At 41.7% G+C, this 24,857-nt stretch overlaps 3 protein-coding genes across 3 annotated transcripts; 2 read left to right on the forward strand and 1 right to left on the reverse strand.

Annotated features, from left to right (window-relative positions):
* Positions 1–586: 586 nt before the first annotated feature.
* THITE_2069499 (uncharacterized protein) lies at positions 587–1,740 on the forward strand (the record flags this gene model as incomplete). Its single annotated transcript, XM_003656265.1, has 3 exons — positions 587–743; positions 814–955; positions 1,118–1,740. 3 exons carry the CDS (start codon positions 587–589, stop codon positions 1,524–1,526), a joined length of 708 nt encoding a protein of 235 aa, XP_003656313.1. The 3' UTR covers positions 1,527–1,740.
* Positions 1,741–12,194: 10,454 nt separating this feature from the next.
* Positions 12,195–12,431, forward strand: THITE_2056929 (uncharacterized protein; the record flags this gene model as incomplete). Its single annotated transcript, XM_003656266.1, has 2 exons — positions 12,195–12,233; positions 12,273–12,431. Coding segments are annotated over 2 exons (198 nt in total), but the record flags the coding sequence as incomplete, so codon positions are not given.
* A 7,740-nt stretch (positions 12,432–20,171) lies between these two features.
* THITE_2056835 (uncharacterized protein) lies at positions 20,172–20,396 on the reverse strand (the record flags this gene model as incomplete). The annotated part of the gene is made up of 2 exons (XM_003656267.1): positions 20,172–20,291; positions 20,313–20,396. Coding segments are annotated over 2 exons (204 nt in total), but the record flags the coding sequence as incomplete, so codon positions are not given.
* Positions 20,397–24,857: the final 4,461 nt, after the last annotated feature.

Raw genomic sequence — 24,857 nt, forward strand, 5'->3', positions numbered from 1 at the left:
TTTCGTGGGCGATGTCGGTGTGCCTGGAGAACCGTCTCAACAAAACGGCGACCGGGAATTTTGGTGAGGAGGGTGGCCCCGCCAATCTTGTCCGCTGTGAGGGCTTGCAAGCAATCTTACCGCGTATGGAATACATTACTCCGTAACAGTACAGTGCTCTGCCAAGCCAATCGCCCCTCAACGTGCCTTCCGGATTACGGAATACATACGTTGCTGTCAGTGTAGGACTGGTTGTGTTGCATTGGAACAGGCAATTCTTCTCAGTTAATGCCTTCATTAGTGTAGACGTTTTGGCATCGCCAAGTATGGAATTCTGGTAGCTGCTTTCCCGATCCTCGGTTGTTTTTGCTTCTTACTCGGTAACTTAGTTACGGGCCTCGGGGCTTTAGCCGGGGACCTCGCTGCACTAATCTTGGCGAGGGGTCATGACAGCTCCCAGTCAGTTGAGCTGCGCTGCGGTGCAACTCCGGACAAGTACAAAGGCCGGCCCCCGGCCCCGCGCCATCCCCCTCGCGGCGCCCGTCCGTTCCGGATCCATTCATATAGTTGCAACTGCTTGGCCGGGCCTGATCTCGACCTCCAGAGGATGCGCCTCCGAAAAGCCGCGCGGGTGATCCTCATCGGGGCGCCGGGCGTAGGGAAAGGCACACAGTCGGAGCGCCTTCTCCAGAGGTTTCCGCAGCTCTCGTCCATCAGCTCCGGAGACCTTCTGCGGCACCATGTCAAGCAGCGGACCCCCCTCGGTGCGTGCGCCTTCCTGCACCTGCACCCGTCCGTCAACAACGAAGCTAACGCACCGCGCCAAATTTGCAGGTATCAAGGTCGAGAGCACGATGAAAGCCGGCGGTCTCGTCCCCGACGACCTGATGCTCCGCCTTATCAGCAACGAGCTCACCCGGCGCGGGTGGATCTACTCGGGACACCCCTCGGGCAACGTCATGACGCTCGCGTCGTCGTCCGCCGTCGACACGACCCAGGCCCCGCCACCACACCCGGGCGACGCGGCCGCCGCCGACGCCGAGATGGCCGCCTTCCTCTCCTCGCCCGCGCACGCCCGCGGCGGCTCCGAACACATCAGCTCCCCCCACCAGCAACCGCCGCAGGTCAACGACGACCCGTCCGCGTCCTTCCTGCTGGACGGCTTCCCGCGCACGGCCGCGCAGGCGGAGCGCCTCGACGCGATCGTGCCCATCAACCTGGCCGTGTCGCTGCGCACGCCGCTCGAGGTGATCGTGCAGCGCATCGGCGGCCGGTGGGTGCACGAGCCGTCGGGCCGCGTGTACAACACGACCTTCAACCCGCCGCGCGTGCCGGGCCGCGACGACGTGACGGGCGAGCCGCTCGTGCGCCGCCCCGACGACTCGGAGGAGGTCTACCGCGCCCGCTGGGAACGCTTCCGCGAGACCAGCGAGCCGCTGCTCGAGCACTACGCCCGCAAGGGCGTGCTGTGGGAGGTCCACGGCCTGAGCAGCGACGAGATCACCCCGAAGCTGTTCCGCGAGTTTGAGCGCCGGTTTGTCGAGTAGCGGTGAATTGAGGGGGAAATTTGAGGTTTGTATGCTCTGCTGTGTGTACAGTTCGTGTACCCTCAACGGTTCATAAATGGCGGTTGGCGGGATGCTGCTTCTGGGACAACGGCGCTGGGCGTTTATGGGATGGGCTAGAGTTGAGGACAGGGCCGCTGCCCCTCATCTAAGTGTTGCTTGGTTTACGCGCGGAAAAGCGTACGGGTTCTGCTTGAATATTGTTATTTGTCGGACCTCAGCCGGTTTCTATAATGCAGAGATTCTTCCTAGCGCGGTGGGCTCGGACTGCCTGGCCATGACCTGTAGAAGTGCGCTGAGACTGTCCTTACAACGGTTGCTGATGGACCGAACAAAGATGTCCAATCCCATTGTCCAGGTGAGCAGCGGGAGATTCGGCCGGGTCACTCAGCTGCCCTCCGCCCTGGATTTCCCTTCCTGGACCTCAGGTCAAGCAGCCTGCAGCCTGCAGCCCGCAGCCCACCTCCCCGCCATGTGGGGTAGCCTACGGCGCTCCAAATGCATCACTGTCCATTAACAAAATCCGTTTGCAACTAACTACCAACCAATTGATCGCTACAGAAACCAATAGGCCCCACTGCAACCCAATTTTAAGAATCGCCCTACACTCTATGCAATCGCCCCTCGCTCTATACAATTAAAGATATTTTAGCTACCTTACACCTTGCAATACCGCTAGAAGCCGTAAGCAGGTTGTATATAAGCTATAAGCAGGGTGCACAACTGTAGCTACCGTAGGTAGGGTGCGTAACTGTGGGTGTCGCAGGGTGCGCAACTGCCCTGTAGGTGCCGTAGGGTACGCAACTACTCTGCGCAACTGTGGGTGCCGCAGTGGTGCGTAACTGTGGGTGCCGCAGGGTGCGTAACTGCCCTATAGGTGCTGCAAGATACGCAACTACCCTGTAAGTGCCGCAGGGTGCGTAACTGTACAGTTCAATCCTAGTTTGTTTGTTAGTTTGGTTCTTGCCCCCACTTTTTAACAGGGGCCTATAGCCAACCAAACTCGGCGTTTTTGCCCACCTCTTCCTCATCACTCTCTAGAATCTAAGTTCGACTGAAGCACGTTTGATATAGATGAAGCAGTGTATTGAACGCCATTTTCGTACTTGACTAACTGGTCAGACACCGAACGAAGCTGTATTGTATGCAAAGGCGATAGTGCCCTCTGACTCCCTGTTCTAGTTAGTCTATTTCAAGCCAAGACGGCTAGGTAGGTACCTGTAATTTAGAGCCTTGTCGTGATCCACCATAAGTACCACGCTAATAAACAAACAAGGGGTCGACTGTAGGAGCTATAGGCAGGGTATGTATAAGCTATAGGTAGGTAAGCGGGAGCAATAGGCAGGGTAGGCAATGTTTTATTGTATAACGTCGCCCACACCTATGTCGGTTGCCCACAGATCCTAGCTACTAAACTGTCCCTAATCTAGTAAGCCAATTTCTATACAAAATTCAGGGGTAAGCTACAATACTAGAACTAGTATCACCAACTAAGACATCCTAAAACAGCTCAAAATTAAAGCTATTTGTAAGCTAGTAATATATAGCCAACTATAGCCAACTACTGGAAGATAGTAGTTTCGTAGCTCAGTGCTAGAAGCTCCTTATTGACCTTCTTTGCAAAGCCTACAACGCCCTGGATGGCTGCCTAGAATGCCTTCGCCTTAGCTACCTTATCCTCAACCTCCTGCCTCTAACGTAGTTACTCTCGAATAGCTATAACTGTTAGTATATGGGCTTTACCGAAGTGCTTCTTTATAGCCTTTTTCCTTCCTTCTAGCCTCTTCTTGACTAGGGCTTAGTTTAGCTTATTTAGGGTGTTATAGTTAGCTTATAGAGTTAGATATTCCTCTTTCAACTAGACTATCTTCTATTTAATTGGTATAGCGTAAACCTTAAGAACCTCCTCTATAAGACTGTTAATCTTCGAAGCTATAGCTTTAGTAGCTTCGATGCCTATAGACCGCTTAGAACTGTTAGTAAAGCTTATAAACGGGGGGGTCTTTGGGCGATAGTGTACTAAGATCTTATTAAGGTTGAATGGTATTAATCTAGCCCCCCTCTATACACTAGCGATATTCTTATAGATTATTTTATATGCCTATAGGTAGATAGTTAAGAATTGGAAGTTGTCAATCTAGGAGGTACTAAATAAAGCTTTTTCTATAACCAATTAACGATATCTCTATACTAAAGGACCGAAGACCCTTATATCGAGGGGCTATAGTTTATAGGTCTAATACAGTGGTAAATAGAGCGGTATAATCTTATTAGCTTTGTAGAACTCAACGAACTGTAGTGAAATGTATAATGAATGGCTATTGAGGATCAATAGCCAATATATACCTATAGTTCGAGGGCAAGTATACTTATCAAAGTGCTAGATCTATTCGAGGGCGATATTGTAGTTTATTTAGCTATTAGGAGAGACTTAGATAACTACGTTGTTGTTAAGGCTAGGAGGAATCTAGGCCTGTTAAATGTAAATGCTTTCGAAGATAACGAAGGGCGGTAAGACGTAGCCGTTAGCTAAGATGTATTTAATAATCGATACCTAGTCGCAATTGCCTAGCTAAATCGAATACAGTGCTTTCTTATAGCGTAGAACGATCACTATAGCATTGTCTCTAATCCCTTTTATATAGCCTTTTTCATCTATATTGTAGATGTCGTCGTTAGCGATACTATATACTAAGCAAGTAGTCTAGAAGAGGTTAAACTACTAGGTAGCTATCTAATGGTCTAGAGTATCCTTCTTCGACTAATCTAATGCGTAGGAGCGGTATATTCGAAGATCTAGATACTAGGAAAGGAAGTTATAATATTAGTTCTTGCCTAGAGGTTTGTTATCGCCCTTGGTATATAACAGTTGTATACCTAGATGTTTGATAGCTAAGATAGACATTGGCTAGCCCTATATATCTAACTAGTATATTGCCTTGACGATCGAGTCCTCCTCTATAGGCATAAAGCGTTGTAAGTGCTTAGTAGCAGCCCAGTGGTTCGAAGTATAGCCACTAAAGTGGTCTATAAGTATAGAATATAAGATGTTAAAGAGCTAGGCGGCCTAGCGAAGGCTATAGACTTTCTTAGCTTAGAACGCTTCGATCGCAAGGCGAATTCGATCTTCTTTGTTAGGTTAGTTAGCTATCTTCCTAACGTATCTGGAAAACAACAAACTATTAAGATTGATCAAAGTTTGGTGGAAAAACAGGCTAGTAATGTTGTTATTGTAGTGTTCTGAACTGTGGGAAATTGGTGGCTTGTGTGGCTGGCCAGTATCTATAGGCAACCGACAAGGATATAGGCGACGTTATAGCAAAGAGCGATTTTAAAAGTGGGCTAGGTTTGTTTGTTTAGTTAGAGTTAGTTGCAAATGAGTGTCACGTTTATAGACAGTAATATATTTAGAGCGCCGTAGTAGCCTAAGCGAGAGAGCGTCCTGCTCCGGCTCAAGGTGGAGGGTGCATTGGTAGGGTAGGCTAATCCAATTAGGGGACCTTTGTCGCTTCCAAACACTAGGCGAAAGTAGGTCCAAGTGCCTGCAACACACCCCAATTTAAACAACAGTAGCCAACAGTGGGCAACAGTGGGCAACCATCGCTATCGAATTTGAAGCTATAGATACTGCAAAAAACGGCCCAAATAGCCATTTTCTAGTGTTTTTACGTGTTTGTTAATATCTGCAGCTTAGTCAGCATAGCCATCGAGCCCCTAAACTCAGCTATCGAAGCCCGCCTTCGAACTTCCCAGGTACACGCCTTCGAACTGCCTAGGAGCTCGCCTTCGAACCGCCTAGGAGCCTGCCTTCGAACTGCCCGAGTACACGCCTTTGAACTGCCTGGGAGCCCGCCTTCGAACCGCCCAAGTACACGCCTTCGAACTGCCTAGGAGCCCACCTTCGAACCGCCCGAGTACACGCCTTCGAACCGCCTAGGAGCCCGCCTTCGAACTGCCTAGATGCCTGCCTCCTAGGTAGTATAGTTCGATATATCAATGAGCGCTAGAGGCGGTTGATCGTAGTTATACTATATACTAGAGAACCGCTATAAGTTATTATATACAAGGTAGAGGTTAGCCTCGTATAGATATACCGATATAAACGGCTATTCGACCTTACTAGTAACCCTTTTCTAAAGCCGAAAACGCTATAGAACGCCTATATACTATAGCCCTAGGCTATAGAGGTTTATATCTTATTAACACACTATTGTTGATGCTCCCTAGTAGTTAGCTAATTTACTATAACTTTTAGGAACTCCTCGACTACTTTGTAAGCAAGTCTAACCTTTACCTCGACGAGATATAGACCTTCCTTTTTGAAGAATGCTATATATTTATAGCTATTAATACAATATCCTACTATCTATATATAGTCGATTAGAAGAAGAAAGTAGCTATATAGAGAGGTATATAGTAGAACTACGTCCTCTAGGTAGATTATATCTATAAGGTGGCGATATTTACTGCTAAGATGTTTATATTCTACAACGAATCGGGCCTAGATCAAAGAGATAGTATTCGTTGTACTAGCTAGGTGCTACTAAGCGTTACTCTTATCGTCGACGACGTCGTTAAGCGAGGTAAACGCTATTATATCCTCTCTACTATTATAGTTAATAGTGTTCTTAATCTGTTAGTCTAGCAAGGTTATAGCAATTAGGAAGGCTTCATTGTATAGCTTAAGGACTATGTTCTATCTAAGATAAGGCTATTCCTAAACTACTATAATATTCTTGTTATAGATAATGTATCGTAGTATCGGATTTATACTATTAAATAACTTTGCTAGGAGGCTAGCGTTCTACTATAGTATTTACTGCTATATTCGCTCGATTTAAACCTAATTGAGGCAATGTTCTATAATACGAAAGCTTATATCTATCGCAACTATTAGAAGGCGCTTCTATAAGACTATTTAGAGGTAGACTTCAAGGAGTTCCTTCGTAGTGCCTATACTACTGTTAGTAATAACCTTCTAGCAGTATATAGGCACTTTAGAAAGGCGATAATACTATTCTAGAAGGAGGACAAAGCGGTAGATTATATAGCATTGTATTTAGAGCAGTTTTATAAGTTCCAAAGTACTAGAACCGTTGGTTAAACACTACATCTTATAGATAGATTCCTAGTCATAGTTCGCCATTATTATCATCTATATATAAAGCTGTTGTCGAGCTATCTTCCACCTCTTATATAATGTTTTCCTAGTATTCTAGCGCTATATTATCTAGATCTAGTGGCCTAAACCCAGGTATATAACGGATTAAGGCGTTGAGGAGGGAATTGTATAGCAGATTAATCGACGAGTCAGTGATTGAAGAAGCTAGTATACGATTAAATAGACGTTAGCTATATAATTATAACATCGTAGGAAAAATGTACTATCTTGCTCCGCACTTTATATAGCGTATTTAGCGCGCTATACAACTTGCTTCGTACGTTCTATAGCCTATTTAGTATACTATACAATATATTTAGTGCCCTATATAGCATATTAGGTCTAGCGAGCTAGGTTCTTGTCAAAGCTAGCTAGCTCTACTTCTTCCTTTAGAAAGCCTTTCATAGCGCTATAGAACGTAGCGACAAGGTGCTATAGGAAGCCATTGTTAGAAAACTATATATTTAGAAGCTAACGAATATTATAAACCCTTCTACCCTCGATATACAGAGACCTATTGACTTAGTAGAGAGCTGTTATCACGTCTTTCTAACCTAATAGGCTATATTAGCGAGCAAAGGTCTTAATAAAGTCATTGACTATATTAGAGGGTTCCTTTCCTTCTAGCTTAGACAACGGCGACGAAGAACATAGTAGTAGGATAATCTCCTATAGGTTTACAACTAGGGGTTGGCAGCCTGCTTCGCGGGCTGCGCACAGCCATTTCAATCCTTTTTCTTAGCAGTGCCACAACCACCTACTTTTCCCACAACCACCCACTTTTTCCACACCTGCGCACCTACCTTTTCCAGCGTATATGACATTCATCCCACAGAACTGCGTATATCCGTTGCGGCTCGGCTTAGCGGCGTATTCGTAAGTATTTACTGATCCGTTACCTCTTTTCTAGGCTTTTCCTAGGCGATTGGAGCGAGTCTAACAGGTATATAGAAGCTGACTACGTATTAGAGCAAAATTGCCGTGCCTAGAAGACAGAAACCTAGGTTCTATACTAACTAAATCAACTAAACGAACTGCTCGATAACTATATTATATATCGCTAACTAAGTCAATTAACGTAACTGTATATATACTAGCTCAATCGCTATACGTAAATAGCGATTTTTAACGACTATTAGATGCTTTCTACGCTTTTGGACAACGAAGTAGACTCGCCTCTACTATCTATCGAAGTAGACAAAGACGTCTAATATAGTAATACCCCCTATAAGCCGCTTACACCTACGCCGACTGCTATAGCGATAGACGTACAAAGGGAAGATAACAAAGCTAAAGATATAGCTATAGAAGCGTAAAGAGAGGGGAACGAAGGTAGCGAAATAAAAGTCCTAATAGGCATCCTTATAAAGGACATTATCTTCGAGGCTATATAAAACTTTCCTTAGCCTACAAAGTATATATAGGACCTACTAAAGTTTAAGGTATATAGCGATCTATAACAATAATAGGACACTAACTCTAATATATCTATAAGCGGTCTATAATATCTACTTGTATATAGATCCTTATAACCTAGATAAGTACTATAATATCAACTTCGACTATACAACTAACCTTAAATCTCTGCTAATATAAATTATAGGCAACGATCCTAATAATGGCAAATACAAGTATTACAATAAAGGTCTAGGCCTATATATAAACTACGTTATATTGTAGGACAATATAGGTAATAGCTACTACGCTAGCTACCACTACAACTCGAGCAGCACTAGGTATAGCTATTTCAAAAGAAGCAGTAAATATAGTCCTCCTAACATATCTGCAATATACTTTGTAGCTAATATATATATAACAGAGTCAGAGACACCTCGTAAATGCTATATTACAAAGGATCTGACTCCCCCCCCTCTCCCTCTACCCCCCCCTTAGCTGACACCTAAGCTATATAAGTATTATACTACGCCTATAAAGTGTAAGTCGAAGCTCGAAGTAGTTATCTCCTCTAAACGTTTATACCCTACAATAGACGTATTATCTTCCGTTAGCTCCTAGCAGTTTAATGACCTATATATACTTTTATAGCCTACTCCCTATACAATAGCAGCTCCTACTATATACCTTATTCTAAGAGATAAGTTTACGCCCCCTGTCTATAATAGTCGTTATAAGGCTAGAGAGAAGGCTATACGCCTATTAAATAACGACTTTACTACGCCCACCTATTATAGTTCGCGTTACCTAAGAGAAGATAGATGCTATACTATATATAGCGAACTAACAAGCCCTGTTAAATACGTTAATCGCTATGTCGAGCTTATTTGTAAGCTCTTTCTACACCTGTCTACAAAAGAAGAGCAGACCTTTGCGGAAGCTCTTAGAGATATAGCTAACCTACTTGATATATCTATAGTGGACAAACTATAGAGGAAGAAGATATAATTAGCAAATATAAGTTATAACGAATCTACTTGATAGGTCTATAAAGGATATACTATAGAGGAGAGAAATATATTTACTAGCTATAGGTATAAAGCATTATACACCTAGAGTATAAGAATCTAGAATAGCGTTGTATATATAGAATATAGGAATCTAGAATAGCATTGTATACCTTGGCTATAATGGCGTTATACACCTAGACTATAGGAATCTAGAATAGCGTTATATACCTTAGCTACAATGGCGTTATACACCTGGACTATAAGAATTTGAAATAGCGTTTAATATAGGTATAAAGCATTAGTTAGTATATAGCACACCTCGACTATAACAATCTACAATAGCGTTTAATAATGTTATAGACCGGGCTGTACCTAGGCTAGGTATATAGGGCTGCGCCCAGGATCCGCGGCGGCCCTAGGACAGATCCGTAGTAGCCCCGGGACGGACCTATGGTAGGCCCGCCTCGCGCCTAGAATAACGTTGGTCCGAACCTACTTCGCGAGCCCCTAAAAAACTCTATGTATAGAGACTATAGCCTATACTTCTCCTTTTTCCTTCCTTAAGGTAGTTGAATAGAACATTGTACACTTATTTGTAGACGCTATAAGGCTAGTACATTACAGTTCAACTACCTTCATATAGATGGAGTAGCTATTACTTTTAGGTATAGACGAGAGTAGTACGCTAGGCGTTTCGACGCTAACACCAAGTAGGCTAGACGCTACTATAAACAACCTAGGCGTCCTATAGGTCCTAGACCTAGATTAGGTCCGCGAATACTTCTAACTCTTGTAAAAGACGATTGTATATCAGAATACAACCATTGAGGAACTTCGTATAGCCTAGATTGCTATAGCTTAGACTATGAACGCCCCTATAGTAGTAAACGCCTAGGCTCCAACGACTAATACTGTAGCTCTAGTAGCTCCTTAGATATAGTGGAAGCGCCTCCCTATAGGACAACCCTTCAACGGTAAAAAGGAGCTCTTTGTCGCTTGGAGGGCTATAATAGTGTACGTCCTAGTGGTGGACTAGGACTTTATTAGGGGTCTCTACGACTAGTAGGTATTCATTTAAAGGAACCTTAGCTAGGGGGTCTAGGCTAAGGTCGCGACCTTCTATAAGTTGGAAGGACCTAGCTACAACTACGACCTAGGAGCGTTTCTTAAGTATCTTACGACAGTCTATATAGACCTCTATAAATAGGTTATAGCCTTAACGGAGCTAGATATATTCTACTAAGGAGACAACAAGCTATTCTCCTCCTTTATTGTTTACTTCGAAGCGAAGCTATCGAAGGCTAGAGGACTCAATTAGAGCGACGAGGTACGACTTATTAGACTATAACAATGCCTCTCTCTAAAGTTGAAGTATATCGTAGTAGGATAGGGGATCCTATAGAACGACTACGCTATAGCCATTATAAGGTACTACGAGATCGCTATTGACCTAGAGGCCCTTCGCCTAGAAGAACAATACCAATAGTCCTAGGGTAAGCGACCTAGGCCTAACGTAGACGTAGAGAAGGATATAGATAGAGATATACCAATAACCGGGATCAATACGACCTATATTGCCCTAGCCTAGGGGGGAGCCAACAAAGGTCGTAGAAGAAAGTAGCAATAGAACAAAGGAAAACAAGGCGTAAACGTGCTATAAACGAAGTAGGTAAGCAACGAGGTATATATAGTACACTAATAGGCTAGAGCCTATATCTATTATAGGCGCTAAAGCCATTTTATAGCTACCTATCCCTTCGCCCTAGCTAAGAGACTAGCTCCTTAGGTCGATATCAACAAGTTGAAGGCTAAGGAATAGGTAGAGAAGGACTCCCCCTCTAAGGAGGAGGAGGGAAAAGAGTAGCCCCTATACAAAGTCTTGTATAAAGGCTAAAAGGACCTAGCCGCTTATAGAACGAGTTTATAAAGATTAGAGAGAGAATAGATAAGCCCCCCTTTCTTATCCCTGTTTTTCTAAACTCCTTTGGTTTTATAAATATATAAGTAGATAATAGATACTAGAGCTATAGAGCTATTAGCAAGAGAGTATATTAGAGGTTAGGGATCGAGTAGATAAGTTTGCCGACTCTCTATACCCTAGATATTATAGTCAAGGGGGTATAAATTATAAAGAAAATCATATATATCGCTTATATTACAATAGACGTCGATAGGTAGATCAGTGCTACTATATTCTATATAGTACTAGGGCTAGCCTATAACGTTATATTAGAGCTCTCTTAGATAAACTATTGTAGAATTGTACTAGACCTAGCTAACGAGGTCTTTACTATCAATTTATAAAGCGGCCTATAGGTATATAAGTGCTTCTTATAGTAGAAAGAAGCCAACACTACCCTAATTATAGATATAATGTTTATAGGCTTGGCCTATAGGGTATAAAGGAAGAAGTCTAAAGGGGTATAAGATACGTTCCTCGTTACTAGTATCTACGAGATGACTACTATACTAGGAGCGGCCGTCTCTTAGCCCAATGCCGACCTAGACCCGAAGGTCGCCCTATCGAAGGAGCTATATAACTTCGCTAACCTCTTTAATAAGGAGAAGGCGAACGACCTCCCCCTCTATCAAAGGGAGGCCGACCATTATATCCATCTTAAGACGGGCCTAGATAGAAAACCTTCTAAGCTCTTATAGAGACCCTTATATAATATACTAAGGGACTATCTCCTAGAGATTCGAAAGTAGGTTATAGACCTATTGGATAAGGGATAAATCTAGGTAAGCTCCTTATCGGTAGCCGCCCTAGTCCTCTTTATAAAGAAGCTAGAAGGAGGATAGAGATTCTATATAGATTATTGAGCCTTGAATAAGATTATTAAATAGGACTAGTATTCGCTCCCCCTAATTAAGGAGACTCTTTGGTCCTTGGCTAGGGCTAAATAGCTTACGAAGTTGGACGTTAGGGCTATATTCCACTATATCCGGATAGCTAAGGGGGACAAGCACCTTATAGTGTTTTATACGAGGTTTAGACTATTTAAGTAGCTAGTCTACCCCTTTAGGCTTATAGGTACTCCTATAACGTTTTAGAAATATATTAACAATGCTCTTAGTCCAACGCTAGGAGACTATATAACGATATACCTTAATAATGTCTTAGTGTACTTGAGTAGGAGCTAAAAGGACTATATAAGGAAGGTATACAAGGTCCTTCAAAGACTAAGGGACGTAGGCTTTAATTTGGACCTTAAGAAATATATATTCGTAGTAAAGGAAGTTAAGTACCTAGGGTATATTATAGAGGCTAGGGTCTATATCCGCCCTAACCCTAAGAAGATTAAGGCTATCTACGAATAGGAGGTACCCTATAAGGTCCGAGGAGTATAAAGCTTCTTAGGATTCGCTAATTTCTATTACGACTTTATTTTCAACTTTTCTAAAAAGGCGGCTCTATTAATATGCTTTACCTATAAGAACGTCCCCTTCTACTAAGGTAAAGAGGAGTAGGACGCCTTTGACATGTTTAAGGCTATATTTATATTGGAGCTGATCCTTACCTAATAGGATCCTAAGAGAGAAACAATTATAGAAGCAGACTGTTTTAGTATAGCATTTAGTAGATATTTGTCTTAGTGGGAAGAGGATAAGGTTCTTTACCTTATAGCCTACTACTTTGCAAAACTAAGCCCTATTAAATGCAACTATACTATCTATAATAAAGAGCTATTGGCTATTATCTTATATCTCAAGGCCTAGTCGACGAAGCTTTGGAGTATAGTAGCCCCCTTCACTATCTTAACCAACTATAAGAACCTTAAGTACTTTACCTAGCTATATCCAATTAATGAATAGTAGGCCCAATAGGTAGAGACGTTCTCTTTATTTAACTTTAAGCTAAAGTACTAGCTAGGATTCTAGGCCTTGTACTCTAATATATTCTCTTAGCGTGAATAAAACGAGCTTAAAGATAGCTAGTATATCGCCTAGCTACTCCCTCTAATTAAGGTATACTAGACTAGTATATAGGAGGAGGCTAGGTTGCCTATAGGAGAGACACTCTTCGAGGATAAGTAGCTTATAGCCCTATAGGACGAAGGTATTGTCGGAGACGAGTATTACGTTTACTAGCTCTAGGCCATTTACGATAAAGCTTAGAAGTTTCTAAAGGAGGTGAACGTAGTATAAACCTAGATTATAGACTATTCCTTCAACGTATAAGGCGCGCTCTAGTTCTATAGCTATCTCTAACTCTTTATATAGGAGCCCCTAACTACTACGATTATCTAGTAGATCTATAACTTAGCTATATTAGAATACCTAAGGTGTAATAGGCTATTTAAAATACTTTAGAGAGATTATTACTAGGACCTTATATCGTCTAATGTAAAGTAGTTCATTAGGAACTATAATCAGTACTATCGAAGTAAGATCTTTTAGCAACTATATCAAAGGCTTTTACAACCTTTGCCTATCTCTAATTGCTTTTAGAAGCAGATCTCTATTGACTTTATAACCGACCTCTCTATAAGAGATGAGGGGGCGCCTAGCTACTTTATAGTGATTACCGACCGCCTCTCTAAGTATATATAGCTTAAGGCGATATATTCGATAGGAGTAGAAGAGTATGTCCTCTGGTTCTATAATATATAGTAGCGCTTCTATAGGTTCTCGACTTAAATTATAACCGACTATAGGTCGGACTAGTTGAGTAGGTTCTAGACTACGCTATATAAGGTGGTGGGAGTAGAGTAGCTCCTATCGACTTCTTACTATCTCTAGACGGATAGGGGAATAGAGTAGGTCAACTAAGAGGTATAGGCTATCCTTCGGATCTTCGTCTCCTTTATATAGTACGACTAGCCTAAACACCTCTTAGCCTACTAGTTTATACTTAACAATAGAGACTTGTCTATAACTAGGGTAAGCTTGAACTACCTCCTTTATAGGTTTGATATAAGCCCTATATAACTTATTACGATCTTGATAGCGTCTATAGCGATCTTAGAGGGCTATACTACTAGGTTCCTCTACTATCTAAAGAAGGGAATGGAGTAGACCTAAGTAGCTATTATATATATATAGTAGCGATAGTAGGTAAATACGAACCGCTCTCGCCGCCTAGCTAAGAGGTTTAAGGTAGGGGACGAGATATAGCTCTCTCTATATAATATAAAGACGAACTACCCTAGTAAGAAACTCGACTAGCTAAATACTAAGTATAAGGTAGTTATAGTACCTACCCCTTTGATAGTGACGCTTAATATACCAAGTGGTCTATACCTAACCTTCTATATCGATCTAGTCGAGTGAGTAGCTTCTAATCTACTCCCTTTGTAGAAAGTTATAGATAAGTGGCTAGACCCTATATAGGTTACATTGGAGGAGGGTGTTCCTTAGTAGGAATATAGGGTAGAGGCGATCTTTAAAGCTTAGAACGCTAAGGGGAGGGGAAATAACTGTAATATATATATTAAATAGGTAGGTTACAATAAACTAATATAGAAGCTTCTAGAGAACTTCTTAGATATTGTTATATTCGACGAGTTTGAATAAGAATAGGGAGACGTACAATACAATAATAGGCTAGCGTCGAACTAGAGGAGAAAGGGAAAATACAATATTCGTATATAGACTACTCTATAAGAAACGACAACAATAAAACGAATATAGCTTGGTGGTACTACTAGGTGTATAGTCACCTCAATATATCCGGCTATAGCCTTATTACAAAAGAACAATAAGAAAAATAAAAGCGTAGGGAGGCCTCGACGCGCCAACTAGGTCTCCTTCCTTAGATATAGGTAGTCCTTTGGCCTTACCTTGGCGTTAATCCTATAGTACTATAAGATACCTAGGCGCGAGCTAAGGGGAGGCGAGGTCGGTGGCCGATGTATTACCTACTCTAGGATCTTCGAGGTAGGGTAGAGGCGAATATCAAAGTTATTATAACTACTTTAGTTAGTAGGTTAGTTCGATAATAGGTCGAAGTATAGGATAAAGCGGGAGTAGGGCTATAGTAGGGGACAAAGCCGTCTTTAGCCCTACTCTATAGCCTTTTCGTCTCTAGATAGCACTATATCGTTAGTAGGTAGATACTCGATACCTTCGTTAAACAACGAGAGTACTTCTATAATTGGCTATCTATTAGACCTGCTAGGGGTCTAGGGTAGGGGATTAGTATATTCCCAAGGGATATAGGCGAGGTTTTTAAAGGGAGAGGATAGATAGCGCTAAGGATATAGGACGAAGGGAACTAGGGTAATGTTACGCCTAGTAGGAGTTATACTATAGCCGCCTCGCGAAGAGGGGCTAGACTACGATAAGCTTAAAACGTAGTCGACAAGATGGTTGTTAGTGTTAACGACTATTGTAATAGCGTCGACTAGATAGTGTATATCGCGTTGGTAGGCTTCTTCGTTACTTATTAAGCAATAAGTTAGGTAGGTAGCTAGCTAGGTAGAGCGGTCTAGGGAGGAGGTAGACGAATTGTAGGGCATTAAAGCCCTATAGCGGCTTAGTATAGTAGAGAAGGCGACTAGGGTCTAGGGGATAGTACGAGTCGAGGTCCGTTCGGTAGTAGACGGAGGGAGTAGTGCTAGCTAAGTAGGAATACGATATATCTATATATTGTTAAAAGTAGTCTAGAAAGACTATATCAACTTTTGGAATTCGCGTTTAAGGACTATATAGCGAGCGGGCTACGAGCTTGTCTTCTTCTAGGCTAGGGTCTCAATAGCCTAGCCTATATTATACGCCTTAAGGATTTTCTTTAGACTAGACCGAAGGTAGGGGTTTATTGTCTATAATATAGAGTCCTACTTATATATAGTATAGGCCCTCCGATATTCTTTGTAAGATTTGCTATAACTAGGGGTATATTTGACCTTAGTACTACTAAGGAGACGAACGATATATTGTATATAGAACTTTCCTTTGTTAGGGAGTAGTTCGTTTTCTTTATTGTCGGAGTCTCCTTCGACAACGAACCTACTAATCGATAGCTTATCGTTCTTCTAGTGATTGTTTTAGTTCTATAACGTTGCAGTTAGCGAGCGACTTAGGTCTATAGCGAAGTTGTCCTAGAAGCATTTACATTACGGTCTTCGTTATTATCGCTACTAGGACGGTAGCCTACGCTATTACCTCTAAGAGTAGTAGTGGCGACTAACATTTTAACGTTCTTATATATAAATATAGTAGGTGAGTTTTAGAACTATATCGTTATCGTAGAGGGGGGACAAAGAGACTCTTATAGGAGCTGAGGCAATAGCGAGCAATATATTCGAAGGTATAGGTAGACGCGAGGTAGGAGTACAAAAGAAAAGAAATATATACAAAGCGGAATAGGGAAAACGATGTTACTATACGAAAAGGGGGAAGAACAGATTGTAGAGGAGGAAGGGAAGGCGTACGTTAGGTATAAAAAGAAAATATAAGAAAGTCAAGTTACGTAGAAGAAGGGATTTAAATGACAATAGGCGAGGTTAGATCATATATAATTAGTAGATACACTCAGTACAACGTAGTTGTGATATATAAATGTACAAAGCGAGGAAGGGCTAATTAGTAGCTTACTAGGCGATATAAACAAACAACTTGAGCCTAGGCAATAGGACGGCCATAAGCGGCAAGGCCTCAATAGGCAACTACGCTAAACTACCCCAATAGCGAGGCAGGCACCGTGCAACCGGATAGTAGGTGCCGGCGTCTATTACGACCGGCGCTACGCCAAACCCGAACTACGCTCGATACAACGTTATATATACTCCGATTCAGCTACCTAACGGGGCGGGGGGGGTATATTATAGATTGGGCTATACCTAGGCTAGGTATATAGGGCTACGCCTAGGATCCACGGCGGCCCTAGGACGGATCCGTAGCGGCCCCGGGACGGACCTATGGCGGGCCTGCCTCGCGCTCGGAATAACGTTGGTCCGAACCCACTTCGCGAGCCCCTGAAAAACTCTGTGCGTAGGGACTATAGCCTGTACTTCTCCTTTTTCCTTCCTTAAGGTAGTTGAATAGAATATCGTGCGCTTATCTGCAGACGCTATAAGGCTAGCACGTTACAAATAACTATATTATAATATTAGTACCTCTAGGTATACAATGTTTATAAGCTTCTCACCTTACCTCTCTAAACTTAATAAGTATATATAAACATTATAAATATCTATAACCTAAAACATAGCTATATAAAACTGGCTATAAGAAAATATAGGCTCTTAAGAATCGACATCAATATAAGAAAAAGACTGCCTCTAAGACTTATTAATAGTCATTGCGAAGCAAAGGCGAACTAGAAACTGCTTATAAACAATAATATAAGGAAAGTCCTCCTCTAAAGAACTCAACTTAATCTTTAGAATTATCTGCAACTACCTAGTAAAATCACCTATTAAGATTTGCTTTTCAATAATGGACAAAGCAAGCTGAGTTACAACTAGTCGAGTCCTATTGCAAAGCCTACTACTAGGGTCAAGGTTTCGAAGTAAAAGAATAGAGGCTTTAACCTTCAAAGTTAGGATAGTAGGTAGAATAGAAGCAAAGTCTAAAGAAAATAAAAAATCAGGAGATAATATAGGAGTGTTAAGATTCTTACTATTAGGAGGGTTTTCTACCTCGTTGACAAAGAGATACCGAGTTTCCTAACCTAGAACTAAAGAAATAATAGCTACGTTGATAGAACTTATAGTTGTATTGCAAAGGTAAAGAATCGCTTAGCTTATAAATACTGTTAAGTCTATTATAGTATACTCAAGTAAGTATATAGAATAGACCTAATTAACTAACTACTCCTATATAGAACAGAGTATAAAGGGGGGGAGGGGATTAATAGAGCTATAGAAGTAAAGATTGTAACTTAGATCCTATAACTAACTTACAAAAGTATAGTTGTTAGTATTAGCTCCTTACACTTGTATATTCTCTGTTAATCTCTAGACCTATAGCTGAGGCTAAATAGGCGAGTTCTATAAATAGGCTTGAACAATATAACACCTATTACCATTGCGAACAATAGGTAGGATTTATGTAAAGTCCCCCTTTAATATAACTAAAACTCCTCTAAATAGGCTATCGTAGTTACAAATGTCTTGTAATATACGATCTATAGCTTTGAAGTAGTAGTAGTACTACATTGGAACCTTGTTACACGAACAAAGTGGGTGCTGCTTAGCCTCGTCAGCTAAAGCAGCGGTTGGAAGGATGGGTGCTAGGCCGGGGCGACGAGGTCTTGGAAAATGGTCGCAATTGACGTAGTCTTTGGGAGCCGAGCCGGGGCGACGAGGTGTTGAAGGTCGCGATTGACGTTGTTGCCCTGGATACCGACCTCTAGGTTAGGTCTCAGGAGCTCGAGGGCTTCGCAATACTTGGAGACCACCCAAGTAAGCAAAACCACAAGTGCTTCCTAGCAGGGCACTCGGGGCACCTACGCCCGTATGTGGTTGCCTAAGCCATATAACGCGGTACTACTCGGGCACGCTATTGATGAACACTGGCTCCCTCACAAAGGAGTCTTATGGTTCATCGCACAGGTTCGAGTCCAGTAGTGGGCACCACTTGTTACACGAACAAAGTGGGTGCTGCTTGACCTCGTTAGCCAAAGCAGCGGGGCACTCAAACCAAGCAGGAACTTTGGAGGAGTGCAAGATCGATGTATTGCAAGAGTGTGGAATGTAGGCAAGTGCCTGCCTAAATATAGGAGTGTGGTGGCCTGTGCGTAAGGTGGCTTGTGCACTGTTGTAGGGCCCAGTGCTATTGTGGGGCCTAGTGGGCCCAGTGGACCCACACTTGCGCAGTTGGCCACAGGTGGCCACAGGTGACCCACAACTGCGTGTAACAAACCTTGTCCTAAATAATAAGCTTAGTACGTTATAAAAGATTTATAAGCTAAGTGTTCTTTTAGACTATGTAAGTGCTAGCGTCTATAATGTCGATCGGAATTTTGAAACGGCTGTAAAAAGTGCGGCTACTATTAAGAAGGAGAGCTGCAATGCTAGAAGAAGTAACGTAAAGGACAATATACCCTTGCGAATGAAAGAAAGAAGAGAGACAACGATATAAAAAGGTTTTACCAATCCTACTAACGCCTTAGATAGAAAAATAGGCTATTTCAAAGTATAAGTCAACTATAGCTATAATCTCTATAAAGAGAGCTGCTTAGCTAGCGTTTAACTAAGATCGAATACTTGTAAAGAGAGTTTTCTACTATTGATAGTTGTAACTAAGCTCCGTCTACAACAGAGAATTCTACTCTATATCCTCCTAGCAGTGACAAACAGCTAGTAAACTAAAGTCAACTAAACACTTGTTGCCATTAGCTAGTAGCTAATTTAATAAAAAGAGCCTAAAGTCGAAATATAGTTCTTCTAAGTCTAGTGGGACATCTACAATATGCTTAAGGCGGCGTAGAAGATCGTTGCAAAAGGAATTACAAAATTGTAACTATAGCGCTACTAGGTCTGTAATGTCGCTAGCAAGGAAGCTAATAGCAAAAAGCTTATAAAAGATATACCCTATTTGCTAGTTTATAGCCTTGTTGAAGTATATAATCTAGCTCTAGTTAGAGTCGAGTGGGCTAGCTACAATATATATAGCTTAAAAGGTAGGATATTTATAGCTATTTACAGTCTATAAATAGGTAAACGACTAAGTGCTAAGGACTAAACAAAGAAGAAGACGAAGAAAATACTGCTTACCTATAGTAGAAGAAACGTAGTATATACGCCTAATAGCAGTGCTACGGATATAGGGCTTCTACTTTTATAACCGCTTGTCCTAGACGAAGTACAAAGGAAAATCAATATAGAGGATATTGCAAATATTCTTATAGGCTACGTTGTAAGCAAAGAATACTTCTAGCTTTGTAGTTCTATATTCCAACGCTTCTATAAGCTCCTTAGGAGTACTGTTTACCTAGAAAACAATGTATTGCTAATACTTAAGATGGACTAGAAGGCGATAAATAGGGGGGAACTCGCGATAGGTATAAAATTCAAAGAGCTATATAACCGCCTCTGCTAGGCTAACGTACTAACATTGCAAGTAGGTATTAACCTTATTAAGCTAGTTACTTATAGAGAGTTAAACTGTCGACTAATTAGTCCTCTTATAAATATACTTATATATATACTTAATGGACTTCATAGACGTACAAATCTCTATATTAATGTAGGCAGTGTACTTGTAAGAGAGATAAGGGTTATAAAGCATAACCTAACGGTTGTTAAATTGCACCTTGTAGCTATTAACCTTATAAGTAACTATTTGCCTAGTGTCTCGATGGCGATAGATAGGATACCTATTTTCTAGGATAATAGTCTTCTCTATAAACGCCTTTAGAAAACGCTTCGAATAGCTTGCAACCTCTGTATATAGGTTACGAACTATATAAGGAGAGGCAAGGTTATCTAAACTATATAGCCTATAAATTATATTGCTTACAATAATAGCTTACAACTAGCTATTAGGATTCTTTACCTTCGTTAGAAGCTTAGCCTAGATGACGTAGTCGACGTTGGTAGGCATGAGAAATAGACGTGCAGACTCTTGTAAAAGGAAAAGCAAGATGTAGCGATATAGAAGCCTACGCTTCTAGTATTTAATAGTCTAAACAATGCTTATAAACTCGTTAAATAGGTTGCTATACTAAAGCTTGTAAAGGATAGCTTGGCACTTGAGCTTAAAGATATAGCTAACAATGTTGGGGCAGTCTACTACGGTTTAGCCTAGAAGAAGCTCTTGCTAGATCTTTACCTAGTTTAGGTTGGCTATAACTATAATAAATAAAGTAGGATGACCTAGTTTGTAGACAATGGCCATTGAATTCTAATAGTACTGAGCAATGAAGTGTAGGCCCCTAATATAGCTTGTAGGTAGGACAATTCACTACCTAAGCTTATGAGTATCGCTATTACCTAGTTGTAGCTAGTCCTATACTCCTTAGTACAGTTCTATATATAGTTCCTTCTAGTTGTTATAAATCTAATATAGCTTTTGCTAATTGCTTATAGCCTAGAGGTCTACTAAGAACTGCTAGAACAACTGGCGAAAAAGGAAAGGCGTTTAGCTATAACCTATACGAGGATATAATAGGTACTAATGTTAAACCTACTATAGCAGTAGGCTATGTAAATAGAGTTGGAAAACTGCTATAGTGGTGGTTATAGTAAGGTAGTTACCCCGAGCCACCTACTCTACACCTCCGGCGCAGTGGCGGTTGTCTTCCGAGGGACCTACCCTGCACTATCTCCCAACCGACCTACCCTGCACCTCTCCCACGCGACCTACCCTGCACCTCCTACTTACCCTGCACCCACTATATTTGAACGGCTACATCTAAACTAAACCTTTACTAAAATAGGACTGGCTTATATATATCGATAGCTTAGTCAAAGGACTATATATCTATATATATACCATTTAGGGTTAGGGTTGGTAAGGCCTTCAAATTAAGGGTTAAAGTAAGTGGGGCAGTGGAGGCAGTGGGCCCGGTGATTGGTTGGAGCCAGTTCGCGAGCTCGCGAGCCGATTTTTAGGAAAACTCGGCCAAATGAGTTTTGCGGGTGTGGGAAATCCGCCCCACAGCCCGCTGGCTCGTGCAGAACACTGCACCTAGGCCGGTGAGTATACAAGCGGGAGAGGAGATGCCCGCTCAGTAGTGGAATACAAAGCTTTTCAACGCAACGCAAGTCTATATTAGTCCTTTATCTAGCCCGTGCCGCACTGCTACTACAGAAGGCTACAGGCCTATTAGGCCCTGTAAGCCCTTCTAAGTTCTCCTACCCGGTTCTAAGCTATAGTGCCGCGAAAGCTTCTAGAATAACCCAATTTCAATAACTAATACCATTGTCTAAACTCAATACTTAGTTAAGTACGGCCCTGCCTTTGGCTATTATAGAGCTATAAGCCCTAGTGAAAGCTAGGATCTCTAAATAGAAATATCAAAGAATAGGCTAATAGGAGATAGGTAGGGTGATATAGGTAAATGTGGTGCTAGGCCTATATAGAGCCGTTGTCTAAGCGGCGTGTAAAGACAATATTGTAAAAATTAGGCCTTGAATTCTCCTCTAAAATAAGAATAGCTATCTCATCTGCTATTAGCAGGTTCTTACAACGACGGTTGTAACTATAGCTATAATCTACAACTAAACGCAACTGAGGTATAATCACAATTTGCGATATAGCTAAGCTCTAAAGAAAGCGCTTTCTCATAGTTAAGTAGATGCGAATAAAGGGGTTATATCGATAGAGAAAGTCTATAAAGTGTAATATAAAATTGTGATTAGAGTCTATAAAGAAGAAAGTTCGGTATATAATAGTAGCTTGCAGATTATAAAAAAAAGCTAAGTGTACTAAGGAGGCTCTCTAAGCACCTTTGTAAGAGGGCTAGCGGTATAGTATAGGGCGCTATAGATTTGAAAATCTATAAGCCTACCACTATGAACATTGTATATAGTTTAATTTATAGAAATGGAAGTAAATATAAAAGCCGAATTATAACGACGAAGATAATTACGAAAATAGAACCCTCAAGGATCTTATATATACAACAAGTGGTCGAGGAAGTCTGGAAGGCGGTGGCTTAGTAGGAAAGAAACGTCGCCCTATAGGCAATAAGAGCTAAATATAGGATTTATAGCTATAGAATTCTATAGTACTGAAGAGTATTAGCTAAGGAAGAAAATATAACAGATATATAAACGTACGCTAAGACGCTTATCTATCTAATATAACGTACTACACTCAGTGCACTCGACATCTATTAGGCTAAGATTATACAATACAATAGTTACATTGCCTAAATATAGGTTAGCAACAGTCTATAAAGCACTAATAAAGAGAGCGACGTAACCTATAAAAGGCAACTAGCTAGTCGGAATAGGAGGTTCTATAGCATTGTACTGTATATCGTATAGCATATTATAGGCTAGGGAATAATGATACTAATAATAGGTAGTAGCGTAGGAAATATAAAAAGTATAAAGAGCCCTATTAGAACAGGTATAAACCTTAGAAAGTAGCTTATACTAATAGCAACGACCGTAGAACGTAGTCTATAAATTAGGGGGGCATCGAACAAGAGGCATTTTAGCAACGGGAAGCTCAAATATAACTAAATAAAAAAAAGAAAGGAAGAGAAAGAGAAAGAGCAAAAGGAGCGGAAAGGAGGAAAAAGGGTAGCAACAGGGGTATAATAGGCGTATAAGTGTTACGGACCGGGCTATACCTGGGCTAGGTATATAGGGCTACGCCTAGGATCTACAGCGGTCCTATGACGGGCCCGCTACAGGCCCGAGGCGGACCCGCCTCGCGCTCGGAATAATATCGACCCGAGCCCCCTGTACGTAAGCCCTTGAAAACTCTACGTACGAGAACCATAGCCTATACTTCTCCTTTTCTCTCCTTAAGGTAGTTGAATAGAATATCGTACGCTTATCTGCAAACGCTATAAGGCTAGTACGTTACAGTTCAACTACCTTCAGGCAGATAGAGCAGTTGTTGCTTCTAGACGTAGACGAGAGTAGTATACTAGGCGTTTCGACGTTGGTACCGAGCGGACCGAACGCCACTATAAACAACCTAGGCGTCCTATAGGTTCTAGACCTAGATTAGGTCTATAAACACTTCTAAGTCTTGTAGAAAACGATTGTATAGTAGAACGTAATTATCGAGGAACTCTATATAGCCTAGATCACTGTAGCTCAGACTATAAATGCCCCTATAATAGCCTACGCCCTAGCTCTAACGATTGACGCTATAGCTCCGGCAACTCCTAGGATATAGCGGAAGCGCCTCCCTATAGGACAACCCTTCAACGGTAAGAAGGAACTCTTTGTCGCCTAGAGGGCTACGATAGTATATATCCTAGTGGTGGACTAGAACTTTATCGGAGGCCCCTACGACCAATAGGTATTTATTTAGGGGAACCTTAGCCAAGGAGTTTAAACTAAGGTCGTAGCCTTCTATAAGTTGGGAGGGCCCTACTACAATTACGACCTAAGAGCGTTCCTTAAGTACTTTACGACCGTTTATATAGACCTTTATAAGTAGGTTATAGCTTTAACGGAGCTAGATATACTTCGCTAAGGAGATAACGAGCCATTCTCCTTTTTCCTTGTTCGCTTTAAAGCGAAGCTATCGAAGGCTAGAGGACTCAATTAGAGCAACGAAGTACGACTTATTAGACTACAACGATACCTCTCTCTAAAGTTGAAGTATATCGTAGTAGGACGGAGGGTTCTATAGAACGACTATATTATAGCTATTGCAAAGTACTATAAGATCGCTACCGACTTAGAGGCCTTTCGCCTAGAGAAACGACATTAGCGGTCTTAGGGCAAGTGGCCTAGGCCCAACGTAGACGTAGAGAAGGATATAGACGAAGATATACCGATAACTAGGATCAACGTAGCCTATACTACCTTTGCCTAGGGGGGAGCTAATAGGGGCTATAGAAAAAAGCAGTAGTAGAACGGAGGAAAGCAAGGTATAAACATACTATAAGCAAAGTAGGTAAATAACGAAGTGTATATAGTACGTCAATAGGCTAGAGCCTATATCCGTTGTAGGCGCTAGGGTCACTTTGTAACTACCTATCTCTTTGCCTTGGCTAAGAGGCTAGCTCCTTAGATCGATATCAATAAGCTAGAGGCCAAGGAATAGATAGAGGAGGACTCCTCCTCTAAGGAGGAGGAGGGAAAAGAGTAGCCCCTATACAAAGTCTTATATAGAGGCCAAAAGGACCTAGCCGTTTATAGAACGAGTTTATAGAGATTAGAG

This window comes from Thermothielavioides terrestris, chromosome 5, assembly GCF_000226115.1.
Source record: "Thermothielavioides terrestris NRRL 8126 chromosome 5, complete sequence".
Lineage (NCBI taxonomy): Eukaryota > Fungi > Ascomycota > Sordariomycetes > Sordariales > Chaetomiaceae > Thermothielavioides > Thermothielavioides terrestris.